We start from the raw sequence: 24,317 nt of genomic DNA, 5'->3' as shown, positions 1-24,317 counted from the left end.
ACGCCAACTGAGACAACTGAGGCCGCTGGCTTGATACCGGAGAAGCAGGCAAGCCCTGTTCGCTTGGCGTGCTCGTCGCTGGCTCTCGCCACGGAGCGAAGCGGTCAAAGCGTTCCAGTGGTGAAGCCTTCGCGTCGCTGGACGGTAGAGGATGTGTTGCGGGAGCCGCCGAAGATGACTGCGGAGAGGACGGCGTCGACATTGCCGACTCCACGATGGAAGCCGGCCCGCTCGCCGGCGGCGGCAATCGTGGTCGCGGTGCTTCTTGACTCGAATGCGAGCAGGGAGTCAACGAGAAGCGTGGGGTGTGGCTTAGTTCCCCTGTGCCCTTCTTCCTGTTCGCCAGCGTCCGAGCAGCGGAAGATGCAGAGCTGGGGTGGAGGGACGAAGGGCCGTGATGAAAGCCCAGCGGCAGAGTCCAGGCGGTACTGGGCGGAACCGTCACGGTCAGTGGGTCATCCCTCTTGCGGCCTTCCGAGTCACATGTAGCGCACCGAGAGGCGGGGGAGGCGGGACGGAGGGCGATGGGGAGATCCGTCGGGCTGGAGGCCATCAAGCACGACCGCAGCGGCACCGCCGCGTTCGATACCGCGACAGTTTCCGCGGCCGTGGACACTTTCTGAAGTGGTGGCACCGACGACGTCAAGGGAGACAGCGGCGCAGCCTGATGACGCTTCTGCGCCGACGTCTCTGCCGTCGGGCTGGCGTCGGACTCGTCAAAAAGAGTTGATAGGTAACACTGCAGCGCGTCTTCATCGACTGGGCCGCTGGAACCTGTAGCCGTGCCAGCCCCTGAGCTGGACGGAAAAGGTGGCAGAGAGGAAGGAGAGCACGCAGCGTCTGCCAGCGCCTTGATAGTTGCTAGGGCGAGGTTGGTAGCATCATGGAGCGGCGTGCTCGTCACGGCATCCGAAGCGACGAGGGTGGTGGGTGGCGTATGCCTCGCCCCTGCCGTGCAACTCGCCGCGGCCTCTTGAGTCAGCGCGTCGTACAAGAGAGCATCCACATCCGCGCGCCCCTCCACTGCGGAAACCTCCACGGGAGACGGTGGAGAAGCGCCCTCATCGTCGGCTGCTCCCACAGCAGGAGCTGCCTCCACCTCCTTGTCCATCACCGTTGCCGCATCGGTGCCACAAGATGCGATTTTCACTTGGACGACGGGCTCTGCTCGCGGCCCACGAGTCCAGTAGGGGTTTGGCAACGGTTCCGGCCCAAAGCGGCAGACAAGGTCCCGAAGAGTCGCGTCGCAATCGATTGAGCATCCCTGCCTGGCAGCGGCGATTGTTGGAAGGTGCCGCGCGTCTGCGACTGAGGCGTTCTGATAGCGCACACGGAGGTCATCCACTTGGCCTCCTGTAGCGTCTGCCAGCCACCGCTGAAATCTCGCCAGTCGCAGGGTAAGCCCGTGTTGGCGTGCCAGAGCGGGTTCCAGCATCCAACGCCGCAAAGCGCATGGCAGGGTCGTTCCCCGAGTCGACTCAGCTGTGCCCTCCTCACTATCTTTGCTGCATGCCTCGCCGGGCATGCTCAGCAGGCACTCCTTTGTGTGATGCTGCAGTAACAGCGAGACGGCGAGCGAGACGTTCGCAACGTCATGGACGGCATAGGCTTGCGTGGCGACCTCCGGCAAAGAGCCCCCAAACTCATTATCGCAATCACCTTTTTTCTGCACGGTCGACATGACAATAGCGCTCCCGTAACGAGTGACGATGGTGGACGCCAACAGAACGTCGGCCCCACACGCCTGTATAGACAGCATGGGATCGCCTACTGGGTAACCGACATAATGAGCGATGTGCTGGAGGCTGCACACACCACTCAGCGCTTCAGTGTGAAGAGAGTCGACGAGCAACTGCAGGGCAGACGGGCCGCGATGCTGGAGACGTTGTGTGCACGAGAGGGCAACGCTACTGAACGCGGAGGACGGGAGTATCTTCACCAGCGTCGGTGACTGCAGCACTCTAGCGAGAACTGGCAGAGCTCTTTCCACGGTGGTCCTACGCTGCTCCGTGTCCGCTGCAGACGTCGTCGCGCAGCCAGCTTGCATTGCCCACAGCTGCGAACACAGAGCACGTGCCTCTACCGCAACGACTTCGACGCTATTGGAATCGTCGCCGGCAATGGCAAAAAGAAGCGTAGGACGCGTCGGCCTCTGTACGCCTTCCTCATCTCGCACCGCATCGGACAATTCCCGTCGAACGAGTGCTTCGCCACCAAGGGCGTCCACGGCGCTCACGGCAACAAAAAAGACGCGCTCGGCAACTGATGTACTTCCCACAGTTAGCGCTGCGGCTGACTTCCTTTCCAGCGACTGCAGCGCCGCCCTCAAAGACTCGGTCAGCACGCCATCCCTCGCATCGTGGAACCGAACACCGCACGCATGTAAGGTGTCAAAAGGAGTGTCGCGCCTCTGCTGAGGGTGTGAAGCTGCCCTTCGCATCACCGTGAGCTTCGCCTTCCCGAGCACCGACATCGCCACATCTGCAATGCCGCGCCGAGGATGTGAAAACGACGGATGAAGCCGCACCTGAAGCTCACGCGGTCTGCCGGCCGGCGTTGCTGTCGTCGCACCCACTTCTTCGCTTGGCGCCGGAAGGCGTGCACAGACTTGGTTACTTGTTTTGTCTATTATCTGCACCGTAAAGGAAAGCTGTGGATGATCGAGAAGCACCTCTACACACGGAAAGAAGAGCGCGCAGGCACGGTGAGTCGCCGCCGCTGGACCAACCACTGCACCTGCCTCTCCGGCTACGCCCCATGAACAGCTGTCTACTTTCTGGAGTGAGCGCTGCTGCTGCTGGTGATTTAAGAAAATCTCGCGCACGACAGAGAGTGGCTGGGGAGCTGTGGGGACTACTGCGCACACCATCGCAAGCGCCATGTGCACCAGCCCCGGCCCGTGGTCGTCATCACAACGTAGAAGTGTATACCGCTCGTGAAGCGCCGCAGGTGCGTGCTGCGGGTTGTAGATAAGACGGGCAGGACAGCCCGCCTGCAGGCACTGCTCTGGAGACGGGGCTCGAACAGCTGCGCCACACGGTGAGACCTCCAGATAAGGGCCACGGTGACCGCCGTCTTCGCCACTCGAACATGGAGGAATCTCAGAATCAGCATGGGTATCCGCGTCAAGAGCAGTGGTGTCGCGTACGCAGGGTCGCAACGTCCACCTCATGAACAACCGCACCGCCCTCTCCGGCGAGTAGGCGCGCCCCAGACTCGCCGTCACGAGCGCAGTAGCTACGAAGAATGGCGGTACATGCTCCAGAAGAGGTTGCCATGCTCTCTCAGCCGCTGCGATATTCTGGGGCGTGCATGCGTATGGGCGACTACCTTTGCCTGGCAACCGACACACTGCCGCTAAAGGAGACTCTGTTAGGTAGCCCGCTGAGGATGGCGAAGCTCCCTCCTGCAGACGGTGGCCATCACCTCCACCACCGTCAGCGGTAGTTGCAGCAGCGAGTCGTGCAATCTGGGAAGAGCATAGCCACGGTTGCCATGAAACGCGCACCTCTCGAATCAATCGTCGCATGAAGGGGTGGAAAGTCGGGTGTGGTACAGCTGTCGTCGCGGAGCAGTATTCGACAAGCGTCCCAGCTCTGTGACGACAGGAATCGTTACCGTCGCTGCTGGTGGAGCGCATGTGCAGAAACAGCGGTGCAAAGGCTGCGAGAGAGACGAAAAACGACTCCAGGGAAGGAGCCGGGGACGAGAAGCAGCGCTGTGCATCCTCCACTGTGTCGTAAAGCGCGCCGACCGAGTCGCACGCCGGTGCCTGAGAGGCCCCACCAGGGGAAATCGCCATGTCGAGTGCGTCATCCGGCAAGGACGCTTGTTGGTCCTTCATGTTTGTGCCGCGACCGTTGCTGCTGGTAGGAGCAGAGGGAATGCGTAAGAGGAGCGATGCAAACAGAGTCGGAGGGCAGTGCGCATAAGTGCCACGGGCCCCGCCAGTGGCAGCTCGCCGTGGCACACACGCGTCGATCACTGCGTCGGGTAGCAGGGAAGCTTCAGTTGCGCCACCTCGCGCACATTTCACACAGCCCAACTTCTGAAAAGCGAGTGACCACCAAGCGGTCCGCCGGTGCGACGCTGCGGAGAAAGTGGCCCTCGTCGCGAGCATTTGGCACCACAGATGCAGGATAAGGCACGAAAAAAAAGAAAAGAAAAAGAAATGGCTGAAAAGTGCCTCTTTGTGGCCACCTCGGGGTGGCCGTATGCGCCCAACGGTCGCGCCGCCGCTCTCTCTTCGTCCCTGTCTGTGGGACGCGCGCGTCTGCGCAGAGAGGGTATGCGAGGACAAGAGCGGAGAGCGAAGATCGAACGCGAAGAAGCAGGCGAGGTCAGAGGGAGGGTGAGGCAGGGGCAAAGCAAGGATCGATGCATAGGAGCGCGTCGCGCGTTAGGCGTACACGCACGCACATACACACACCTACGCGTCGAAAGCGCTGAGCCCAGAACATCCACCCTCTCCCCCTCTCACATCGTCAAGACGCCACCGTCCCATTCCACGCGCGTGCACGTGCCCAGCTGCAGAGAAGAGAAAGCAGGGGGGAGGGGGCCTGCATACGAACGTGCAGAGGAGCAGGTGACTTACCGCCCTGCCAGGTAGTCCTCGCGGCCTGCAAGAGTACGCGATGGCGCCGCCACCGTCGCGGCCAGGGCAGACGCGCATGCTTCCCTCTTCTCGCTTTCTTTGGCCAGAGGAGAGAGAACACTTCCACACAGGCATGAAGAGCAAACAATCGGAGGCAGAGATCCCGCGAGACCACAAACAGAGAGGCCCACCCTCTGCCTCCCAGCCACCATCAACCAGAGCGGGGGACAGAGCCTGGGCTCGCAGAAAACCACATCGGTATCCATGGCTCGACGTTGGTCGCGGCGCGTCTTCACTACGCATCCGTCTTCGTCTTCGAGTGTACCTCTTTCTCCCTCTCCGCGGCCCACGGATCTGCTCAGTGGGCATGGGGGGAGGTGGGTGCAGCGAATGTGCCCCTCACGGCAGAACTCATCTATGTCTCTGCCTCTTCATCCTCCGTGACCCTGAACGTCTGCCGCGGAGGTGAGGAGTAGCGCAGCGCGTGATAAAGCGAGACGGACTTCCAAAATTGCGAGGGATTGTCCTCTTGAAAGAAGGTGCGGAGGACGCGCATCTGCTTGTTGCGCTGCCACCCGCGCGCCTGCCGCAGATGCACGAGCAGCAACCGCTCCAACTGCAGGGGATCAGGGAACCAGAGCACCTTTGGTATGGCATATAAGGCGAGCGACACGCACACAACAGTGAGGAGGCCGAGGTACGTCAAGTAGAAGGACGGGCTCGCTAGCAGGACCAAAAAGGTCGCGTTCGGCGAGGTCTGGACGCGCGCGAAAAGCCAGAAGCTGAGAAAGCAGGTCCAAACGGAGAATAAAAAGCAGAACCAGTGTGCGAACGTGATGGCGTGCGACTCGGTCCACACCGTGTAACTGTGCACCGTCACGACGGCAATATAAGGCGCATAAAAGTCGCCGCCACGGTCGAGAACCCATCCATTCGCTACGAGCCCCCCCGCACCCTGCTGAAGCGCGATGGATAAGTAGTAGATCACGGTTCCGTGCAGAAACGCTCGAGCGACGTAGCCATAGAACGTGACGGCGTTCATGTACCGTCCACGTTGGGACATGGCGTACAACTGCGTTGTCGTGCACAAGAGCCAGTGCGATAGGGGTATGTCCATGACGCACAGAAACGTCACAGGAACCGTGGGGATGGCGTTGTACAAGGTGAGGCTGAGAGAATCCCAGTAGGACACGCCGGAGAAATCGGTGGACATGTTGAAGAGCACCTGCACCCACGCAATGAGTACCGTCTTCCAGAAGCTCTGCTGTACAATCATCGCGGTGCGCTGATAGGCGGTGTGCCCGTGCACGAGGATCAGCTTCGACAAGAAGCGGAACTGGCCAATCGCGAAGTCCGCCGCAAGCTTTGCCTGGCTGCCTTCCCGCCCCTTCACACCCACACCGACGTGCGCCGCCTGCAGCATGGGGACGTCATTGCCGCCATCCCCGATGGCGAGCGTGATGTGCCCGGACCGCCGCACAATTTCCACCACGTACGACTTGAGTGAGGGAGAGGTGCGGCTACACACAACCGCGCGCGCCTGCAATAAGCACTGCTGAAAGAGGCGTACCACCGCACTATGTCCATGCGACCTGGCGTCCTCCTTCTCCAGGAGTTGGAGCGTCTTGCCAGAGAGCGTAATGCAGTAACCGTGCGTTCGCCCGCAAGTGTGGAGTGCAGAAGAGGTGGTGAAGCCAGGGCCCAAGTCCCAGACGGCTTGCCCGCGCACCACACCGCACACCTTTGGCGCCGCGTCCATGACCTCTTGGCTTACGGGGCCATAGCGAGCCTGAATGACACTCGGCGGCTGCGTGACGAGTGGGTGATCGATAGGGCGGATGTGCTCGTACGTCGCCGGCTGTGTGAACTCGTGTACGAAATCCTCGAGGCCGGAGCGCTCCCAGAAGAAGCGGCGGCACCACCCGCGCACTTTGTGCAAGCACGTCACCGACGCCGTCTCCGTCGAAGGGCTTCCTGGCGACGAGGGCCCCGCTATTTGGGAGAGCTGCGCCGAAACGTAGGCCAAGTGCTCCGTCGGTGTTAGCAGATCCTCGCGAGGTGGCGTCAGCGTGATGAGACGATCGGAGGACGTCAGCAGCCCACACGCGACCGCCGTCTGCCTCGCCGTCTCTGTCTTGTCGCCTGTCAGCATCCACACCCGTATGTTGGCGTGGCGAAGTTGGGTGAGTGTCTGTGTAACACCCTCCTGCAGCTCGTCCTTCACCGCCGTGATGCCGCAGTACGTGAAGTCACGCTCAAGCAGAGCGTAGATGCGCTGCAACTCCGCCTCTCGGATCGAAATGGGGGCGAATTTCGCCTCTACTGTGGTAAAGTGGCAGAGGGCCTCGGCGGCCTCCTCCTCCGTCAGAATACGGTATCCGTACACGAGCGTGCGCAGCCCTTCACGCGAGAAGCCGGCGAGGCGATTCGTGATGTCCTGGAGGTGAGCGCTGCTGTAGGCGTCGGTGCAGCGCGGCAGCACATTCTCATCGGCGCCCTTTATCAGCAGCACATAGTTCATGCGCCGATCCGCGCGATCTCCGCCAGTGGTGTTCGTGAGGTTATTGGCCTCCGCTGCGGCGTTCTGAACGGAAATGGTGGGGCAGCGCAGCAGCACGCTCATCATGCCGCGCTCAGAACTGAAAGGTAGCGTGTACACGAACTCTACCTCCAGCGACGCGCCTGCCTCGCCCCAGAGCCCAACCGTCCCATAGGCGCGACTGCGCTGACGCAGCGGGAAGCCGCACTGATGGGCACCCTCGACAAGAGCCACCTCGTCTGGCGATGAAGACATCCAGCGGCTTGAGAAGGACGTGTTTGCGTTAGTGCTCGCCCCACTGGTGCAGGTGCTGCGAGCGCTGTAAAGCACGCTGCCATTCATACTCGGTGGTAGCGTTTCCTCAACCGTGTTGCAGAAGGCCATGGCGAGCATGAGGTAGAAGTCCTCCTGCTGGCCACAAGCCGCCCTTGCCTTGACGACGTTGCCCATCTCAGCTAGGGGGCGGTGCAGGCTCGACCCCATGGTCTCCTCCGTGCTCGCAGAGAAGACGGCGTCGCCGACGGTGGCCAAGGCACAAAAGGTCATGATGTTTGCGGTGAGGGTGCCCGTCTTGTCAGACAAGACGTATTCGACCTGCCCTAGCTCTTCGGCCAGGGCTGAGTTGTTCACCGACACGGCTTGATCCTCGGTGCGCATGTCGTCATCCCAGCGAATGACGTAGCTGACGTACGCCTTAGAGATCTCCACCATGACCTTGAAGGAAAGCGGCACCATTGGCGACAGCATCATCAGATACCGAAGAGGGAGAATGGGGAAGTACTCGCTGAGTTTGACCGGATCTGCCGACCCACCAAGGTACCAGAGGGGGGAGTGGGCCTTTAGGCGCAAGCAAGACAAGAGGGCACACGTCAAGACTAAGATGAGCTGCACCAAGAAGATAAACATTGTCAGGTAATTGAAACGGTGGTCGATCGTCGCCCACTTCGTTGGTGGCACATTGCGCGTCATGCTCATCTTTGTCTCGCGGCCAGTGAATATGACAAGCGCGATAACGAAGTGCGTGTTGCCCATTCGGCTCGATGAGTACACGGCGTTGTTGATGGTAACGGAGAGGGTCTGCTCTGGGCCGTCAAAGTAGTCATGCGCGTCTGACCGGTGCTCCGATGAGGGCTGGCGTAGCGGGGCACCCGACTGCAACCGGCCACTTGACTCGAGGAGACAGCTGCGCTCGTCCACGAGAGGAGGAAAGGATGCTTCAAGCAGTGAGTCTGGCGCATGGGTCACACGCTGGTGGAGTGAGAGCGGTGCCATCAGCGGCATGCGAGAAGAGTGTGAGGATCTTTTGACCCCCGCTGCCTCACCCGCCTCTGGCGAGCCTGCTGATGCCGGCAACGCCACTGGGACGGAAGAGGGGCTGCAGCACCCGCCTCGCAGTGACTCTAGAACGACGCCTCGTGTTTTGGTCGCCTCATCGGCACCGTCACCAGAGCTGTCTGTCAGCGGCCGGCTCTGCCCCCAACTCTGCAAGGAGCTGCGGGGCGCGCACACCGTAGCGACCCCTTGGTACGAGTGAAGGTGTGCATTGGGCCCCTCCGAGCTCAGCACCAAGCGAGAGCTGAAGGCGAACCGGAGGCAGTGCAGCTGGTGATCCTCGACCGTCTCGCAACAGCAACACACGGGCTGTGCCGGCACGTCGTGAGCCTTCCTCGTTGCTGTCGTTACCGAAGCGCGCACGCCGGCTGCTGCGTCGCTGCCGGGAGCTGCTGTCGCCCCTGTGGTCACGCCATAGGAGCGAGAAGCCGGTGGTATGGGCGAGTCGGCGGCCTGGGCGTACTTAAACAAGTGATGTAGGATCGCAAAGCGCTGCTTCGATCCAGTCTCACCGTCAAGCGACTCTGTCGTGATGTACGCGCTGCCACTGTCGTGCGAGGTCATTAGAATCACCACATCGCTCGGTACCACCTCAAAGGCATGCAGAATCAGCACGTCGCCGACGCGGATATCGGCGCTTGCCACTTCCTCCAGCTCCAGTGTGCCAAGTCGCACGCGCTTGTACACGCGCTCGTTTACCTCTGCATCCTGCCGATGGCGGCGCAGGTCGTCGACGCCTTCCTTCACGGCGTTGGTGAGAAATGCGACGGTGATGGGGAAGATGGTCGTGAGGGGGCTGACTGGCGCCAAGGACGGAATGAACTGCAGCGCTGCCACAAGGAGGAAGTAAATGTTAATTGGACGGTGAAGCTGCTCCCATAAGTTCAGCGGCAGGAAAGTGAAGATGTTGTAGCGAGAACTGAAGATGCGGTTGTCGCAGAAGTCGGTGCGGCCATGCGGGTCATGCAGCTGGATCGTGCGCTGGGTACAACAGCTGTCCTTCGCCGGCTTGGCAAGCCGCTGTCGCGCCCATTGCCACATACTTTGCACGCGCTCAACGACTGAATCGAGAGAACCTCCAAATGGAAGGAGGATGACAACGGGGTGACGGAAGAGAGAGGCGTGTGTGAGCCGGTGGAGGGTGCGAAGCCGCGCAAGGGCGGAGGAGTCCAGGCACGACAGGCTCGAGGGGGAGCGGAAGCAAATGAGGGGGGAGGGAGGAGGGAGAGGAACCGCAGAAACAGACACAGACGGGGGGTATTGGGGTGAGCGGCAGGCAGAGGTGCACACGATAGCAGCTGTTTGTACTAAGAGAAAGTGAACTGCACAGCACCGCAGCAAGACACGAAATCGAAAGCGAAAGAGACGCACGGGAAGTTCAGCGAGAGGTCGGTGGAGGTATGGACGAGACTGGAGGCTTTCGCACACCACGTCGCAGCTGCAAACCGCGCGACTGGCGAGACAGACGCACAACGTGCACACCCAATCCACACGGCGCGATGTGTCGCTGGCAAGAGAAGAGGCGGCACACCGCGCCGACGCAAGCAACAAAACGAAGAAGAGATGCGCTCTCAAGACGGCTCCCCGGAAGTGTCACCGTCGGCCGGCTGAAAGAGTGGATGTACAGACCCACACACACACCATAGCAGATGTCATATATATATTTATTATACGGCCGAGGAGTCATGAGGCCAATGGTGAAGAGGGAAGGGGGGAAACAGGTGAGGGGCGTGAAAGAGGGGCGCAAGCAGTGTATATGGTTGTGTCGGCGTGCACGAGGCGCCGAATGTGGCCGTGCCAGCAGTAGATGGGTGGCACAGCGTCCGTGATTTCTTGCAAAAGTGCATGACGCAGTGGAAACAGTTATGTAGAAGAGTTGCCCCAGCAAGACGAAGGCGCGCGCCGGCCAGCAGCGCTGCACCAAGCCCGACGTCTGCTTGGTGAAATGTAGAGGGCCGACAACAGACTTTTCCAGCCGGCCGTATGGGTCAGCGGTCATGTAAATTTACCCATTCGCTTTCGGTTTCTTTGCCGTTCTTCGCGGCGGATTACGGCCGAGTCATCGCTGTTTCGTTTTCATGCGAGACAGTCTTTGAGCGCGTATGTGCTTAGAGCCGACGAGCCGCAAAGCGCTGATGGCTGCATACATGTGATTGAGGCAAATCACGCAGTCCAACAGAAGCAGAAGGGGAGGGGAAAGAAGCGTGGGAATCACCTTCCGCTATCGTCCACATCTGGATCGTAAAGCGGACGGCGCGGGCATCGACGCCTCACCCCCCCCACGCAGACACACCTGCGGTCTGCCCCTTTTTCTTTTTTTTAAAGACGAAGCGGTGACGGAGGGGAGGCGGACTCGCATGCCGTAAATACCGACCTCACGCACATCTGGTCAGTCGTGCCAAGGCAGCGGTGATGGAAGCCTTCAGCTCAAGCCCTCTCTCACGCTCAACGAACGTCTTGCCAAAACGCCAGGACAGCCAGCAGTACATCTCTGCTTGTCGAAAGCAACGCTCCAGTTCGGTAGTCAGGTCTCTCGAGGAGAGCCGCTGTTGCCTCGCATGCTGAGGTGCCTCTTCCTCACTAGATGCTTTTCCCTGCTCCACCTGCTTCATTAGCTCTGCGCACCACACGTCGAAGCGCAAGAGCACTGGCTTTCCCGCGGCATGATCAGTGGCGTAGTCCAAAATCAGCTGCAGAGACGCCGCGCTGGTGTCGCTAAGCGGTAGATAACAAAACAAAATGCGATCCGCTAAGGAAAGGTCGCGCACCGGCTCGAGGAGCTCCGCTAGTCGAAGCAGTGAGCGATGGATGTCACAAGGGAAAAAGTGCTGGGACGCCGCGCACGAGGCAGCAAACTTCGACATGAGCTCGAAAAAAGACCGCTCCTTGGGATCCCACGTTGCCTCACTCTTCTTGCGCGCCTTGGCAGCCTCCAGCTCGGCAAACAGCTGGAGAATATCACCAGTGGGCAACAGCCCCGCCCTTTCAAGCGGCGCCGGCTGTGCAGACATAGCGGCGGTGAAGGCTGCCATGTCGCGCTCGTGCAGTACGGTGCAGCGGCCCACACCATGCTGTCGAGAGAGCCCGAAGCGACCAGAGCGTCCAGCAATTTGCTGAACAGTCGCGGCAGGCAGCTCGACGGTGTCATTGCCGTCGAACTTGCGCAGTGTTGTGAAAATAACGCGCTCGATGTTCATGTTAAGGCCGTAGGCAACAGCATCAGTAGAGACGAGCACGTGCTTCGTGGGCGCCACCGATTCCGGCGACGACGCCCTGAGGCTCGCTGCTGTGCTTTCTGTGCTCGCTCCGGAGGGGCCAGAGGCCTGAATGTTCTCGGAGGCACCGTTATTGAAGCGCGCGGCCTCCGCCTCTCGCACCTGAAACGGCATGGCGCCGTAAATTGCGGAGCATGCCACACCAGGGAGGCGGTTCAGCTTGTCGCGCAGTTCCAGCACACGCCTCTTGGAAAAGCAGACAAAGCAGTCGCCATTCTCAACGGTTTCCGGCTGCAGCCGTGAGCGCAGACTCGGAGACACCGCCAGCGGTACGAGCCGCTTGTGCGCCACTAGCGACAAATTCCTCCGCTCGTTGGTGGCGTTGAGCAGATTCTGAATGAGCGGTAAGGCGCGAGCCTCTCCACAGAGGTGAATCTCACGCGCGGGCAGGCCAAGAAGCGCGCGTGTCCAGGCCCACCCACGGTCGCGATCCGCTATCATCTGAACCTCATCCACAACACCGACGTCCACGGGCACGTCCACCGGTGTCATCTCTACCGTGCATGAAACGTGCTCCGCGGCGCCGCCGAACACACGCTCGTCGCCGATGAGCAGGTCGCACGGCACGCGCTCTTGCACGCGGTGCCATACCTGCGCCGCCAGCGCCTTGAGAGGGGCGCAGTAAACGCCGCTGCGCGCCCGCATCAGCGCCTCCAACGCAGCATGAGTCTTGCCACTGTTAGTGGGACCGTGGTGAAAGATAAAATGACGGCGCATAAGCCGCGCCTGTGGGTACCAGTCCCACGGGGTGTGCATGGCAACCTTGGTTGGCGCCTTGCGCACAGTGTGCCATTGCGTGAACCGGTCAAGCAACAGGCGAATCTGAGTTGACAGCTGCGAGGCGGCATTTTGGAAGGCAGCGGCCCACACCTCGTCGCGCCATACGCCGGGATCTTTTTCGAACTCTTCGAGCAAGCGGAGCGCACTATCGTGCGATGGCTCGTGTATCGCCTGACGAAGAGCCTCACGTGCCGTGCCACTGCGGTAGATGGCATCGCAGACTTGGTGCAGTTGATGCTGCCGCGCAGACGTCGACAGCGGTGAGGAGGCCGCCGTGGCAAAGCAAAGACCCGCAGACAACGCGAGGGGCCGTGAAACGCCAACAGCGTCACCTAATCGCCGCCAGACCATCGCGCAGCGGACACCATGGCAGGCCAGTGGGAGCAAGAGTGTGATGATGTCGTGCGCCTCACAGAACACTGTACAGCTTTGAGACAGGTGCCTGCGTGGCCGTTTACCTGGCACTGCCTGTCCTCGGAGGCCGAAAAAGCCCAAACCGAAAAGAAATCATGCGCAGTGTCGTGAAAATGCAGAGAGGCACGAAGGAAAAGGGTGGAGGAGAGCCTCGTTGGGTATAGATACATTTAGGCACGAGAGGAAGGCGGCCTCTACATGGAAAGGCACCACAATCCACGGATAGAGATAATACCGGGGGTGCAAGCGATAAGTTGCCATAGCACCCCCACGCGTGACTGCTCGCCTCCACGGTCGGGGAATATGCCAAGGGTCAGGGGCCAGAAAAAGAGGGAAAACGCGAGTCCAGCACAAAGCAATGATGAGCACGTCGCCCCACCCCACCGCCAGCCCCTCTCTCACGACACAGTCCGCCTCCCACGGCCCGTCTCTCACTCCTCGTCCTCCTCCGTGTTCATCGAAGGAAGAAAGCACTTCTCTCACATGGCGCGCTTCCTCGCACACACGCGAGCACGCACAAACATGCCAGAATACCGCGGCGGCGTTGACTCTCTCTCTTTTATCGTCAATCTCCCACATGGGGCCGCGCATTCTGTTAAGTGGCGTCGTTACAGACCAATTCAAGTCGAAATATATATATATATATATTTGTATAGCGTTACAATGGAGAGTGTGGGAGGAGGAGAGGGGTTCATATACGAGAGAGAGGGTCGGGAGGGAGGGAAGGGGAGGGGGGCAGAAAGAGCGAGCAGATGCCATGCTGCTCAATGGGGGGGACGCTTCCGGGTGAGGGGCGAGCAAGCAGCGCCAGGGAATGAACAACCGGGGCATCAGTGCCCTCTTGATGGAGCCCCCCAAAAAAACTCTTCCTCAGCCCTTCTTGGGTTACCAGCCTGTGCCTCCTGGGAAACCGCGCGCCCAGACGTAAACGCGCGCGCCGCCTACCGCACCGTCTCCTCCTCGTTGCCCTTCTCCTCTCCACCGTCTCCGACGCGCGGGCGAGTTGAGTTCTCGACGTGTGCGTCCTCCTCGCCGAAAAGGAAGTCCCTCTCGTGCTCTTGCAGCAGCTCCACACTGCGGCGGAGATCGATGAAGAGAAGGTACACCTTCTTGATGTCGTTGACTGAGACCGTCGACGACTTGCGCTTCTGCGCCACCATATTCGCCGTTGTAATCAGCTGCAGCACGTACCGCAGAGAAGTCTTCTGGCCCAGCGTCGTCAGAAGGGCGAACGCGTCCTCTGTCAGCTCCACATCCTCCTCCTCGCAGCGAATGTTAATAATCTTCCCGAGTTCCTCCTGCGAGTACGGGTTTGTCGTGATGATCATCATGCGATCCAGCAAGTCGATCGGAATGCCATGCGGGGACCTGTACTGTGTGCCGCGGATTCGCGAAATGCCGCGATTCGACGCGACAACCACCACAGGCGCCAGCGGGCTTTCCAGGGCACGGTTGAGCCATGAGAAACACTCGATATCGAGCATGTGCACCTCGTCAATAAAAAGTACCCCCGGGACGATCTCGCCTTTACCCTCCTCCCGCCACTCCGCGACCCGCTGATCAATCTGCTCACGCACCTCAGGCTTGATTTCGCCGGTGTCACCAGCAAAGAGAGCAAGGAAGCCTTGCTGGCGAGAGTTGATCACGTCCACCTCGTGCAACGTCACAGTGTGAACCACCTCCTTCCGCTTCGACAACTCGCCCTCCGGCGTCTGCACGAAGCGCGTGTTGGCGGACATGGCATCAAAATCCTTGCTATGCACAAAACTGCGGCCGAGTTTGTTGATGCGGCCCGTGGCCTTGTCGATTGTGATGACGTCACCGACCTGAACCCTCTCCTTCTGCAAGCTTTCGATCATTTTCTGACCCAAGTCAAAGGTCGACTCCATGTCGGACGTCTTGAGCACCAGTTGGCCAGTGCGCTGATGAGCCTCGGCAGGATTCGTAGACGGGCGATCAATCGTCACCTCCACCACTTCCCCCTCTATCATCTCCGTCTCCTCTTTGATGTGCACACCGATGCTTCGACGGAACGCCTGCGTCAGCGCCTCCGTCTTTGACATCTCGAGAGAAAAGATCTCGCTGCCGGCAATCATGGTAAAAGGTGTCTCAGGGCCAAGAGACTGCGCCATAGCCATAGCGATAGCCGTCTTGCCAGAGCCCGGCCCGCCAGCCAGCATCACGCATCGGCCGGCGATCTTGCCCCTCTTCACCATCTGCACCACCACACCGGCCGCGCGCCGGGCCTCCATCTGGCCCACCATGCCCTGACTCGAAAGACGCGCCTCAAGGGTGTCATCGAGACCAAGGCCACGAATGTGAGAGTGGGCACCGACGCGTTCCACCCGCGTGAGGTCGCGAGCCTCCACAGTGCGAATGGGACCCTCCGCCATTGAGCAGCGCCTGAAAGTGACAAGGCCGTCCCACTAAAGAGAGAGGTGAGCACTGGGATGCGTCACGTGCACGCGCCACCTAGCGAGTCTACGCGACCGCGCTACAAAACCTTCGACCGCAACGCGTTCCGCCAAGCCTCGCACCACGGTGAGAAAGCGTTGTGAGAAGCCGCTCTGCGTCTGCGTGCGTGCAATAGGAAAAGAGTGCGCGCTGCGTCTTCGATGAAAACAGGGAGGGCGCAAGAGGGGAGAGGTGGGAGACCGGAGCGGCAATGCTAAAAAGAATTGTTTCGATGCCTCGACGCAACTGCACGTGAGAAATGTCAACGATCGACGGGAAAGAGACAACGAAAACGCATACAAAGAAGCGAATCTCGTTAGTGGTCGCGAGAGGGGGGAGGAGGTGTAAGTTAGGAAAAAAAAACAGAAACGAAATCAAACCGGAAGTAGGTCTCTATTCTCTGCGTCTCGGCGGAGTCCGTAGTCGTCTGCAAAGGTGTGTGTTTATGTGTGTGTGTGTGTTTGCATGTTCAGATTTGAAAACGATGGCAGAGGCGCTCTACAAGCTCGCTGTTTCTCTGCCGCCGTTGCTTTCCTCTGTCTCGCTTGAAACAGCACTTCCGGTGCCCAACGTCGTGTGCGTTGATTGCGCAACTGTAACGAGGAAGGATTCTTGGCGGTAAAGGTTTAGAGCGTGAGCGGGTCAATGAAGGGGTCGGAAGTGGAGACACAGGCTTCTGATAACAAAGGCGGGCAGGCGGAGTAGACAATGATGTCCAGCATGCATACACCTCAGCAATTGTGCAAAGGGGCCATCAAGTGAAAGACAGGAGACGGCCCAGGGACGCGTTTGCCTTTCGGCGCTCGTGAGAGGAAATGCAGCACCCGCCAAAAAGGGAGAGGGATATGGAGCTCCAGACCCCCTTGGCCCGCGTTCTTCTCGATGGAGCCGAGCGAGGGAGGACCTCAGGTTCATCTGCGCGCATTCTCTTTTCCCATCCCTCTCCTCCATGGGCACCTCCAACATGTCCAAGTAAACAGCACACGTGCTCCTCTTCCTTCCCCCCGCCCCTCTCGCGCGCGGTACACCTGCGTCCAGGCCGTCTAGAGCGAACCGTTGGCTGTCAAAGCAGGTCGTGCGCCTAACGGGCTACGCCTCTACTTCCCCGTCCCCTTCAGCGGCTGCCTCCTGCGTCATCGGCGCCACGCCAACTCCGCTGCACGGCATGCCGTCACCCAAGAGACACGCGTCCACGGTCCGGCTCCACGACCTGCACCGTGGCCGCTCCCGGGCGTCACCCTGACTTCTATTGCTGCATCGTCACCAACGAGTCGGTCCCCTGCCCCTCCGCACTCACGAGTGGCGGTCGCCCTCTCCCTCACTGCCCGCACGCGCACCACACGCCGGGGGGAGAGGGGGGAGTGCCGATCGCCTCGATGCACCCGCACCAATTGCACCCGCTGGGGGACGGCAGGCTGCGTGTAGCCTCCCGCCGAGGAAGGGGCGCTGCACAACGCAGACACCGCGTGCAGGCGGGCCCGACCATTAGAAGAGGCGCTTGATGAAGCACGCGCGCACAGCAAAAAAAAAAGAAAACTAAGGGAGCGGAAAGGCTATCTCCGCCGCCTTTTCTCCATCGCCTTCCTGTGCGCATGCGAGTCGATGAAGGTCCTGAGGGGGTCCCTTAACGTCTCCATGCGTTGTTTTAGCGTTCGGCGTGGCTTTTAGCCGTATGACGCGATAGCTGGTAACGCCTGAGAGGCACAGAGAAGCAGTTCACGTGTGCATAATATACGGATGCCAAGCGGGGGCACCACCCCCAGAAAAATGATCGATAGGGTCCGAGGGAAAGGCGCTGCTTACGTCAACCCCTCAATTATTGATGTCTTTGCTACGTCGCACTTAATATTGGTTGTCCATGGCTGACTAGAATACACACGCTTTGTTTCAGAACGGAAGGGAGCGGATGTGTTTCGTCTTTTTGCCGCATCATCTTCATGTGCTACAGTCGCGTTGCGGCTTTATTATTTAAGGAATGGCGAAGAGGGGGGTATTCTGCGAGATGAGAGCAGCGCTCGCACCGGCGTACACGGAGCCGCACTACAAACGCAATTTACACCATCCAGGGAACGAAAGCTACTGAGAAATCGTAACGGTGGGGCGTTGGTCACGGTTGCCAAAGGCACTCAGTGCGCCTCTACGCTGCGGACTCTGCTGCCACGCCGGAGCGAGCCTTTCGGAGGTCGAGGGGGTACCAGGTGCGCAAGGGCGGTCGTGTGCCGTACGTTTGTGGGTCGGAGAAAGTATGCCTGTCGCGGCGCCTGTTTAGCAGGCGCAGACATTTATCCATTGAGGATGACAAAGGAGACTGACGAGCGCGGTAGCGCATCACCTGCCATTGGCTAAAAGGATGCAGTCCATCAAGGCACGGAGCACGGCCCCTCAACTCTGGGGCAACCCTGCGTGTAGCCATACGCGCTCGCAATTCATGCGAGCGCGGGTGGCGAAGAGAGTGCGAAAGAGCGCGCTCCGACTCCGTTAAACGGGAAAAAAATTCCTTAGCAGCGACTGAGGTTTACCCTCGAGCTGCCTGGGAAAGGGGGGAAGGGGCTATGTGAAGGGGCTCGCACGCACGAACGTCACCGTCACTCTTCTTCACAAGCACAGCATTCCGCGCCCCAAGTAAGCGCCCTGAGCTGTCACTCGCTTCTGCAGCCGCCGTCCCCTTTCCGCGTCGATAGAGCTGCTCCGTCGTCCGTGGACTGGAGCAGTTACCCTGCAAATGTGTGCAGGGGACAAAGAAAAGCAAAGAAATCGACGACACAGCACCTCCGCATCAGACGCACACGGACGAGCGCTTCTCCCTCCCCCCTCTCTACGGACGCTATCACAGCTTCGACGAATTCTTGGTCATGATAGCTTTTGCTTTCTCGACAAAAAGCCCTCGGGCCTTTTCCGTCCCGAGGTGTTCGTATTTTTTCCACGCAGCCCACTTACCGTAGTCCACCAGGTTCCTGCGGGACGGCTGCGCGCGCGTGCACTTGTCCCGAGTCGCCACGCACCACAGGCCGTACATCTCTATCTTCTGCTGCATGGACAATTTCGACCGCAGAGGTGAGAGCAGCTTTGAGTACCGCTCAAACTCTTCGGCAGACATCTTCTTTTGGTGGGTGGGGGGGTCTGTGTGTCTTTGTTGGAAGTGGCGGCAGTGCGGAAGTGTGCCCCACGATAGCACCGAGATGTAGTGATAGAGAGGCACAGGAAATGGACGAAGATGGTGCGAAAAAATGCGGCTAGTTCAGGTTGCGAGTGGACAAGGATCGAAAGAAATTTCGCTGGTGACGGCAGAGAGCTTGAGGGTTGTGTTGCCGCACGTGTATGCGTACTTATTGGGGTCAAAATATCAGCGCAATTTCGCTGGTATAGCAGTCGTGCCACCACCACCACCGCAAGACGACAAATTGGAAGGCGAAGAAGCTTTGGAGAGGAGCGGAAGAAGTGGCAGGCAGTGGCGAGAGTGATGCCGTCTTCGATGAATGAAGAGTGAGACTGTGAAAAGACATTGAGCGGTAGGCAAAGCCGGTAAACTCTCACCGAGGCGTGCAAGGCCCGCAATTTCGACGGTTCAGCCGCAGCACGGCGCGCAAACTGTATCGGGTCAGCTTTTTGCGTCGCGAGCGTACTTTGGTCACTGCACATATTGAGCGTAGCGCGAACGAGTAGAGGGCCCTCGCGGCCATCTTTAGCAGGGCCTACTGTACAAGCTGTGTGTGACTATTGGCGGTTCACTAACGCCTTCTCGTGGTGCTCAGCACCTCAACAACACTGGAAAACAAACCCAAACGAAAGAGGGGGAGGGAGGACGAGCGAGGGAGATTCGAACCCCGCCACGTCCCTCATACGCGTGTTCATGCTCGCTGGTGCTTCGGTCGTCGCTGTGGCTACCTTTTGGGCTGCCACGAGCGCACGTGTCGCAGGCGTGAAAAGGAGAGGCACAAACTTACGAGGAATGCATGAACGCATAAGCTCATGAAGCAGGCGGGCTAGCGCTACCTGGGGCAGGGGAAGACGAGGAAGAAGCGCCCAATAATTCATGATGCACACACCTGCACGCACACGCTTGGAGGCATGCAGTAGACTGTGTGTGTGTGTGTGTGTGGCTCATACGCCTCGGATAAAGTACTTGCCAGACTGCGTTATGTACTTGAGCCCCTTGTACGGCTTGCCAATCTCATTCAGTACCTGCACCGAGTCTACGCGAAGACTACTAATGATTTGGTTTGGCAGCTGGAAGGACACGACGGCCATCGTAGCGTCTCCGACTCCAGCCCCGTGGGTTGCTGCCTTCGCGGGCCTCGGCGACGACGCGGCGTCACGCCCGCGCTCCATACGGTTGCCTCCGTTTTCTGTCTCCAGCAGGAATTCTCCACCTAGAGACGGCGTTGCCGACGGCGTCAGGTTACCCACGCTCCACGTGAGCGTCCCTTTGGAGCGGTCGAAGGCAGCCGTGCCGCTCGAGCAGTTTGTCACAGTCAGCGATGACGTGTTCGGCGGCAATAGGAGACGAACCGACAGTCGCTGCACCTCCTTGCCCTTCTCCGCTACGGAGGAGAAGCCGATGCCGCCACCGCGGATGCCCGCCATGCAGTGGAAGCGGCCGCCCGTAGCGTTGAAAGTTACCTGTGGCGTCACGTAAAACGGTGGCAGAGGCATAGGCATAGAGGGCTTGCAGGTGTACTTCATCAGCGTGAACTTGCCGTCGGGAGGGATGAAGCAGAGCGTGCGATCGTGCTCGTAGCGGTCCAGGCGGACGCACCGATGAAAGGCCACGTCGTCTACCACGGCGTCGAGGTCGCGAAGGCGCAGCGACATGTCAGGCATGCCACTAAGCCGGCAATTCACCTCAATGCTCCCCTGCACGGCAGCCCTCACGCAGCGGCCCTCGGTATCCAGCACGTAGTCCAGGGACTCCACCACGTCAAAGAGCACCTCATTTGTGCTGTGGCGCGTCTCCGGGTCTCGCCACGGCACACCAACATAGAAGTTTGACGCCTGCCGGCTGCCGACCCCGACGGCAGTGCGACTACCAACCGGCATCACCTTGTTCACGAAAGGCGTGTCCAGTATCGTGCGCACGCGGTTCTCCAGCGTCGGCCGTGGCACCAGCTCCTCCAACGCGTAGAGTTCCGTGGTGAGTGGGTAGCCGTAGTCGAACATCTCTTGAAGCAGTTGATAGACAGTGGAAAAGTTTTCCCGAACGGTATTCTCCGTCACCTCACTCAGGTATGTCGTGAGGACGCGGGCCACGAGACAGAGCTGCTCGATAACCACCAGCGCGGTATCGTCCAAAGGGTGCGTACCGACGATAAATACGTTGTTGCGGTGGATGTGCGAGAACACAGTGCCGCCGTAGGCGACAATGGCCGCTGGCGCCTCACTGGCTCCCTTCCACGGTGCCATGAAGGTGGACCAGAACCCCTCCAAAGTTGAGCGCGGTATTCTCTCACTAAACTGCAGCTCCACCATCACCTCGCCGTGCTCGTTGAGCAGAAAAATACACGACAACATTACGCCCAGTGGGGTGTGGCACTTCGCCGAGCTAGAGCACAGAGAGCGAGGAAGGAAATATATATATATAAACGAGAGATGCGGCGACTTCACGCTCCACTCATCAGGGTGAGGTAAGAGGGAAACCAAACAATGGAGATAAGGAAGGAATGAAATGTGGCTTCAGTGCGAAAGTGTGGGGGGGGGGCGCAGGGAAGAGACACACGGGCAGCCCCCCATCCCAGCAACGAAAACGTGACGCGTGCGAGGGGAGCCTCTGAATGACGGTAATATATGAGGGCCGAGAGATGAGCGCGTGTATGTGAGAAGGGAGGTAAGAGAGGGTGAAGACTCGGCCAGGTAACGAGAACGGCAGCTCCTATGGTCGTCGCACAGTCTGTGTTTTTTGTGAGCGTATGCGCGGGTGCATGTCAGCGGGTACACGGAGAGGCAGCAGCCGGTGAGTAAGTGCTCTGTGGCAACCCTCCTTCGCACAAGTTCTCAACGTATATCTGCACCGCGCTTTCTGCCGAGGCGCGCGGCAAGACGAGGCAATGTACGTAGAAGAATGAAGAAAGAGAAGGCAAGCAGGAACGGCCGTGATGGAAAAAAAAAACGGTCAGCATAAGCGGAGATAGAGGGGCGAGGAGAGCGACAAGTAAAGGATGTAAGAGCATTGTGTAGGTGGCCCCATCTCTGCCACCCTCATCTGGTGGCGGCGGTGAAAAGAAAGTGCATGTCCGGCTGACGACGCTTCCTTGCTACTGCCACAGCATCCTATTCGGCGTGCCCTTGAAGTGCGGAAGTGCTTTTCTGCCGCAGAGCAGATGCACTTGGGGGGAGGGGGGTCTCTATCGCCCAGAAGCTGAGCCACCATGCGCGCTGAATAAGAGGCACCGAGAAAATAAAGAGGGTCATTAGCTTCAGCGACGCATCTCTCGCCCGTCGCCTCCCCCTTGATAACACACCACAGCCACCATGTCCGTTTGGCGGCGAACTGCATACTTTTAAATGCTCTCTTCCCCCCTTCCCTACAGCGACAACAAAAAAAACGCGCGACCGAGCACGCAGAGTGTCGTTTCCTTTTTTGTTTCTTTTTAGCGATTTAGCAAAAATAAACGAGACAAGAAAAAGGGGGAGGAAAGAAAGAGAACACAAGTGCAAACAAGGAGCCATACCGTTGATGACATGAGGAGGTGAGAGGTGAGAGGGTGTTGCGCGGGGCAGGGGACGGAGTCAGTAGGAGTGAGAGAGAGGAGAGGACAGAAAAGGGAAACAAAAAAACAAAGAAAAACGCATGCGCGCACACAAAAGCAGCGCTCACAGAGACGACAGCACCGCTGCATCACATGACATCACACAAAAAAAGAAAAAATAAAGAAAACGAAAAGAAAAAAGTGGAAAGAAGAAGGAAAAAATATATATATATTTATATAGGCAAAGCACCTGTAGCAGCAGCAGCAGCCAAAACAAAGAGCAACAAAGCACGAGAAAGAGAAGAGAAAAAAAATAATAAGACACAAAGTAGGGCGCGAAAAGAAAGGGAAAAAAAAGAAAAGCAGAAGGCCACCACCATCCACCACCCACCTTTCGCTTTCGCTTCACTCGCACGGAACCTCTCTCTGTATATATATATATGTTGTTGATGTTTTTTCTTTCTCTTTCAAGTTCTGCCGTAGCTCTTTGGTGCTTACACTGACTCCCTTACTACATTGAGCCTCTTCTTCCTTTACTGTCATTGTCAGTGCTTACGCCGCTTACGGCCAGAGCGCTGCACTTGATAGAAAACGTCGAAGGTGAGCATCTGCTTTGCGCATATGTTTATATGCGTGAGCGTTTCTTTTCCTCTAATGAAAGGAAAAAAGGAAGAGAGGACGAACATGACTTCTCCTGTCCCGCACTAAATTCTTCTTCCCTCTCCGCTTTCCTGTCACTGTTCTTTTCTTTCTTTCTTTGTTGTTCCGATGCTCCGATTTAATGTTTCTTTTTTTTTCCTTTTCGCGGTGTTGTCTCGTTCTCGCTCGCTCTTTCCCTTTTGTAAGTTTTCCAACGTTTTTCGTCCGTGTACGGTTTCCTCTTTGATTTTGCGCTCCCTAATGCAAACACTTTTTTCTCTTTCTTTTTTTTCAATCTCTCCCTCTTCTCCTTCTCCTCTCGTGCGCTCATCTTTCTCTTTTCGTATCGCCATCCTTGACCAATCGAGCTTCGCGGAGAGCTTCAGCAAACAGTTAGAAAAAGAGGAGAGCGAAAAAAAGAAAAGAAGGGGATCTTTTTCGGTCTTGTCGCTACAGCACCCGTGAAGATGGAGCCCTCATTGTTGCTGGTGTTTTCTCATACCGTGGCAATGTCCTCTGTTTTCTTTCTTTGCCGTTTCGCTCTCGTCGGGCCTTGCCTCACGCTTGAACTTCCTCCCGACAGCGCTGTCACTGTCTTTCCTCGATCTCTCCTTTGCATCATGAGCACGAAGTGCAATCGCGGCGACGGGCTGACCAAGAGGAAGGCGTGAAGGAGTGAGGAACAGAGAAGATTTGAAAAAAAAAAGAGAAGCAACACCAACAATAGGGACGTTAGGCAGAGGAAAAAGAGTGACAGGGGGGAGGGGGGAGGGGGCACCCAAAGCCCACAGGCACCAACGATGAGAAACTGAGCCTGAGCGCAAGCCGAGGATGGGCGAGAGGAGCGCTGCAGCTCAAGCTCCAGTGCGGAAGTAACGAGAAACGTTTTTGTGACAAAGAGAAAAGATGGGCGCCTCCTCGCCCCTCTGAGCATCATCAGCCAGTGAGTGTATTCTCGCCACCGTGTATGTGTGTGGTATCATTCATCCTACGCCGCCGCTGTGCGATACGACAAGGAAGAAAGGAACGAATGAAAAGAGGGTGAGAAAGGGGTAAAAGGAAACTGGGATGCGTTCATCAATAGAGGAACGAGAGTCAGAGGGAGATAGGCGCGCACAGATCTTCTCCTTTCCACTTTCCGCTTGCTTTTTTATTACTTCTTCATGCGCACTCCCTTTCTTCCACGCGTACGCTCGGTTTTTTCTCCTCATGCTTCATTGTCTTCCTCTTAGCGAACAGTGAACAACAACAGCGCGCGCGTGATTGCACCTGTGCGTTCATTTTTTCCTTACTGTTCCTTTTCTTTTTTCTTCCTCTTTTTTCTTCCTCAAATGTTTTTTTTTCGTGTGTGTGGCGGTGGTCCCCTGCTCATCCCCTTCTTAGACTCTCGTCCTTTTTTTGTTCCTTCCGCCTTCTCGCGGCATTGGGGAGGGCGCACGACGGCCCGAAGTCCATTGAGCACTTCCCTCATCGCTTTACATGAGGCGCAGCACACACAAACAGCAAGTGTGTGTTTGTGTGTGTGTGTGTTTACTCATGGGGCAAGAAGGAGGCTCATGGCACACATCACGCACGAAAACGATAATAGAGAAGAAAAAAGGGCGAGA

The 24,317-nt window shown here is 58.3% G+C and overlaps 4 protein-coding genes across 4 annotated transcripts; all 4 read right to left on the bottom strand.

The window, feature by feature from the left end:
• Positions 1 to 5,009: 5,009 nt before the first annotated feature.
• Positions 5,010 to 9,506, bottom strand: LSCM1_02285 (uncharacterized protein; the record flags this gene model as incomplete). The annotated part of the gene is made up of 1 exon (XM_067319869.1): positions 5,010 to 9,506. The coding sequence occupies one exon, from the start codon at positions 9,504 to 9,506 to the stop codon at positions 5,010 to 5,012; it is 4,497 nt and encodes a 1,498-aa protein (XP_067175244.1).
• Positions 9,507 to 10,840: 1,334 nt separating this feature from the next.
• LSCM1_02284 (uncharacterized protein) lies at positions 10,841 to 12,871 on the bottom strand (the record flags this gene model as incomplete). The annotated part of the gene is made up of 1 exon (XM_067319868.1): positions 10,841 to 12,871. One exon carries the CDS (start codon positions 12,869 to 12,871, stop codon positions 10,841 to 10,843), a length of 2,031 nt encoding a protein of 676 aa, XP_067175243.1.
• A 5,344-nt stretch (positions 12,872 to 18,215) lies between these two features.
• Positions 18,216 to 18,485, bottom strand: LSCM1_02283 (uncharacterized protein; the record flags this gene model as incomplete). The annotated part of the gene is made up of 1 exon (XM_067319867.1): positions 18,216 to 18,485. The coding sequence occupies one exon, from the start codon at positions 18,483 to 18,485 to the stop codon at positions 18,216 to 18,218; it is 270 nt and encodes an 89-aa protein (XP_067175242.1).
• A 1,004-nt stretch (positions 18,486 to 19,489) lies between these two features.
• Positions 19,490 to 20,896, bottom strand: LSCM1_02282 (uncharacterized protein; the record flags this gene model as incomplete). Its single annotated transcript, XM_067319866.1, has 1 exon — positions 19,490 to 20,896. One exon carries the CDS (start codon positions 20,894 to 20,896, stop codon positions 19,490 to 19,492), a length of 1,407 nt encoding a protein of 468 aa, XP_067175241.1.
• Between the last annotated feature and the right edge of the window lie 3,421 nt (positions 20,897 to 24,317).

Source organism: Leishmania martiniquensis, chromosome 34 (genome assembly GCF_017916325.1).
Source record: "Leishmania martiniquensis isolate LSCM1 chromosome 34, whole genome shotgun sequence".
Classification (NCBI taxonomy): domain Eukaryota; phylum Euglenozoa; class Kinetoplastea; order Trypanosomatida; family Trypanosomatidae; genus Leishmania; species Leishmania martiniquensis.
Note: the sequence above shows the minus strand (reverse complement) of the source record. Positions and strands in the feature narration are given on the sequence as shown.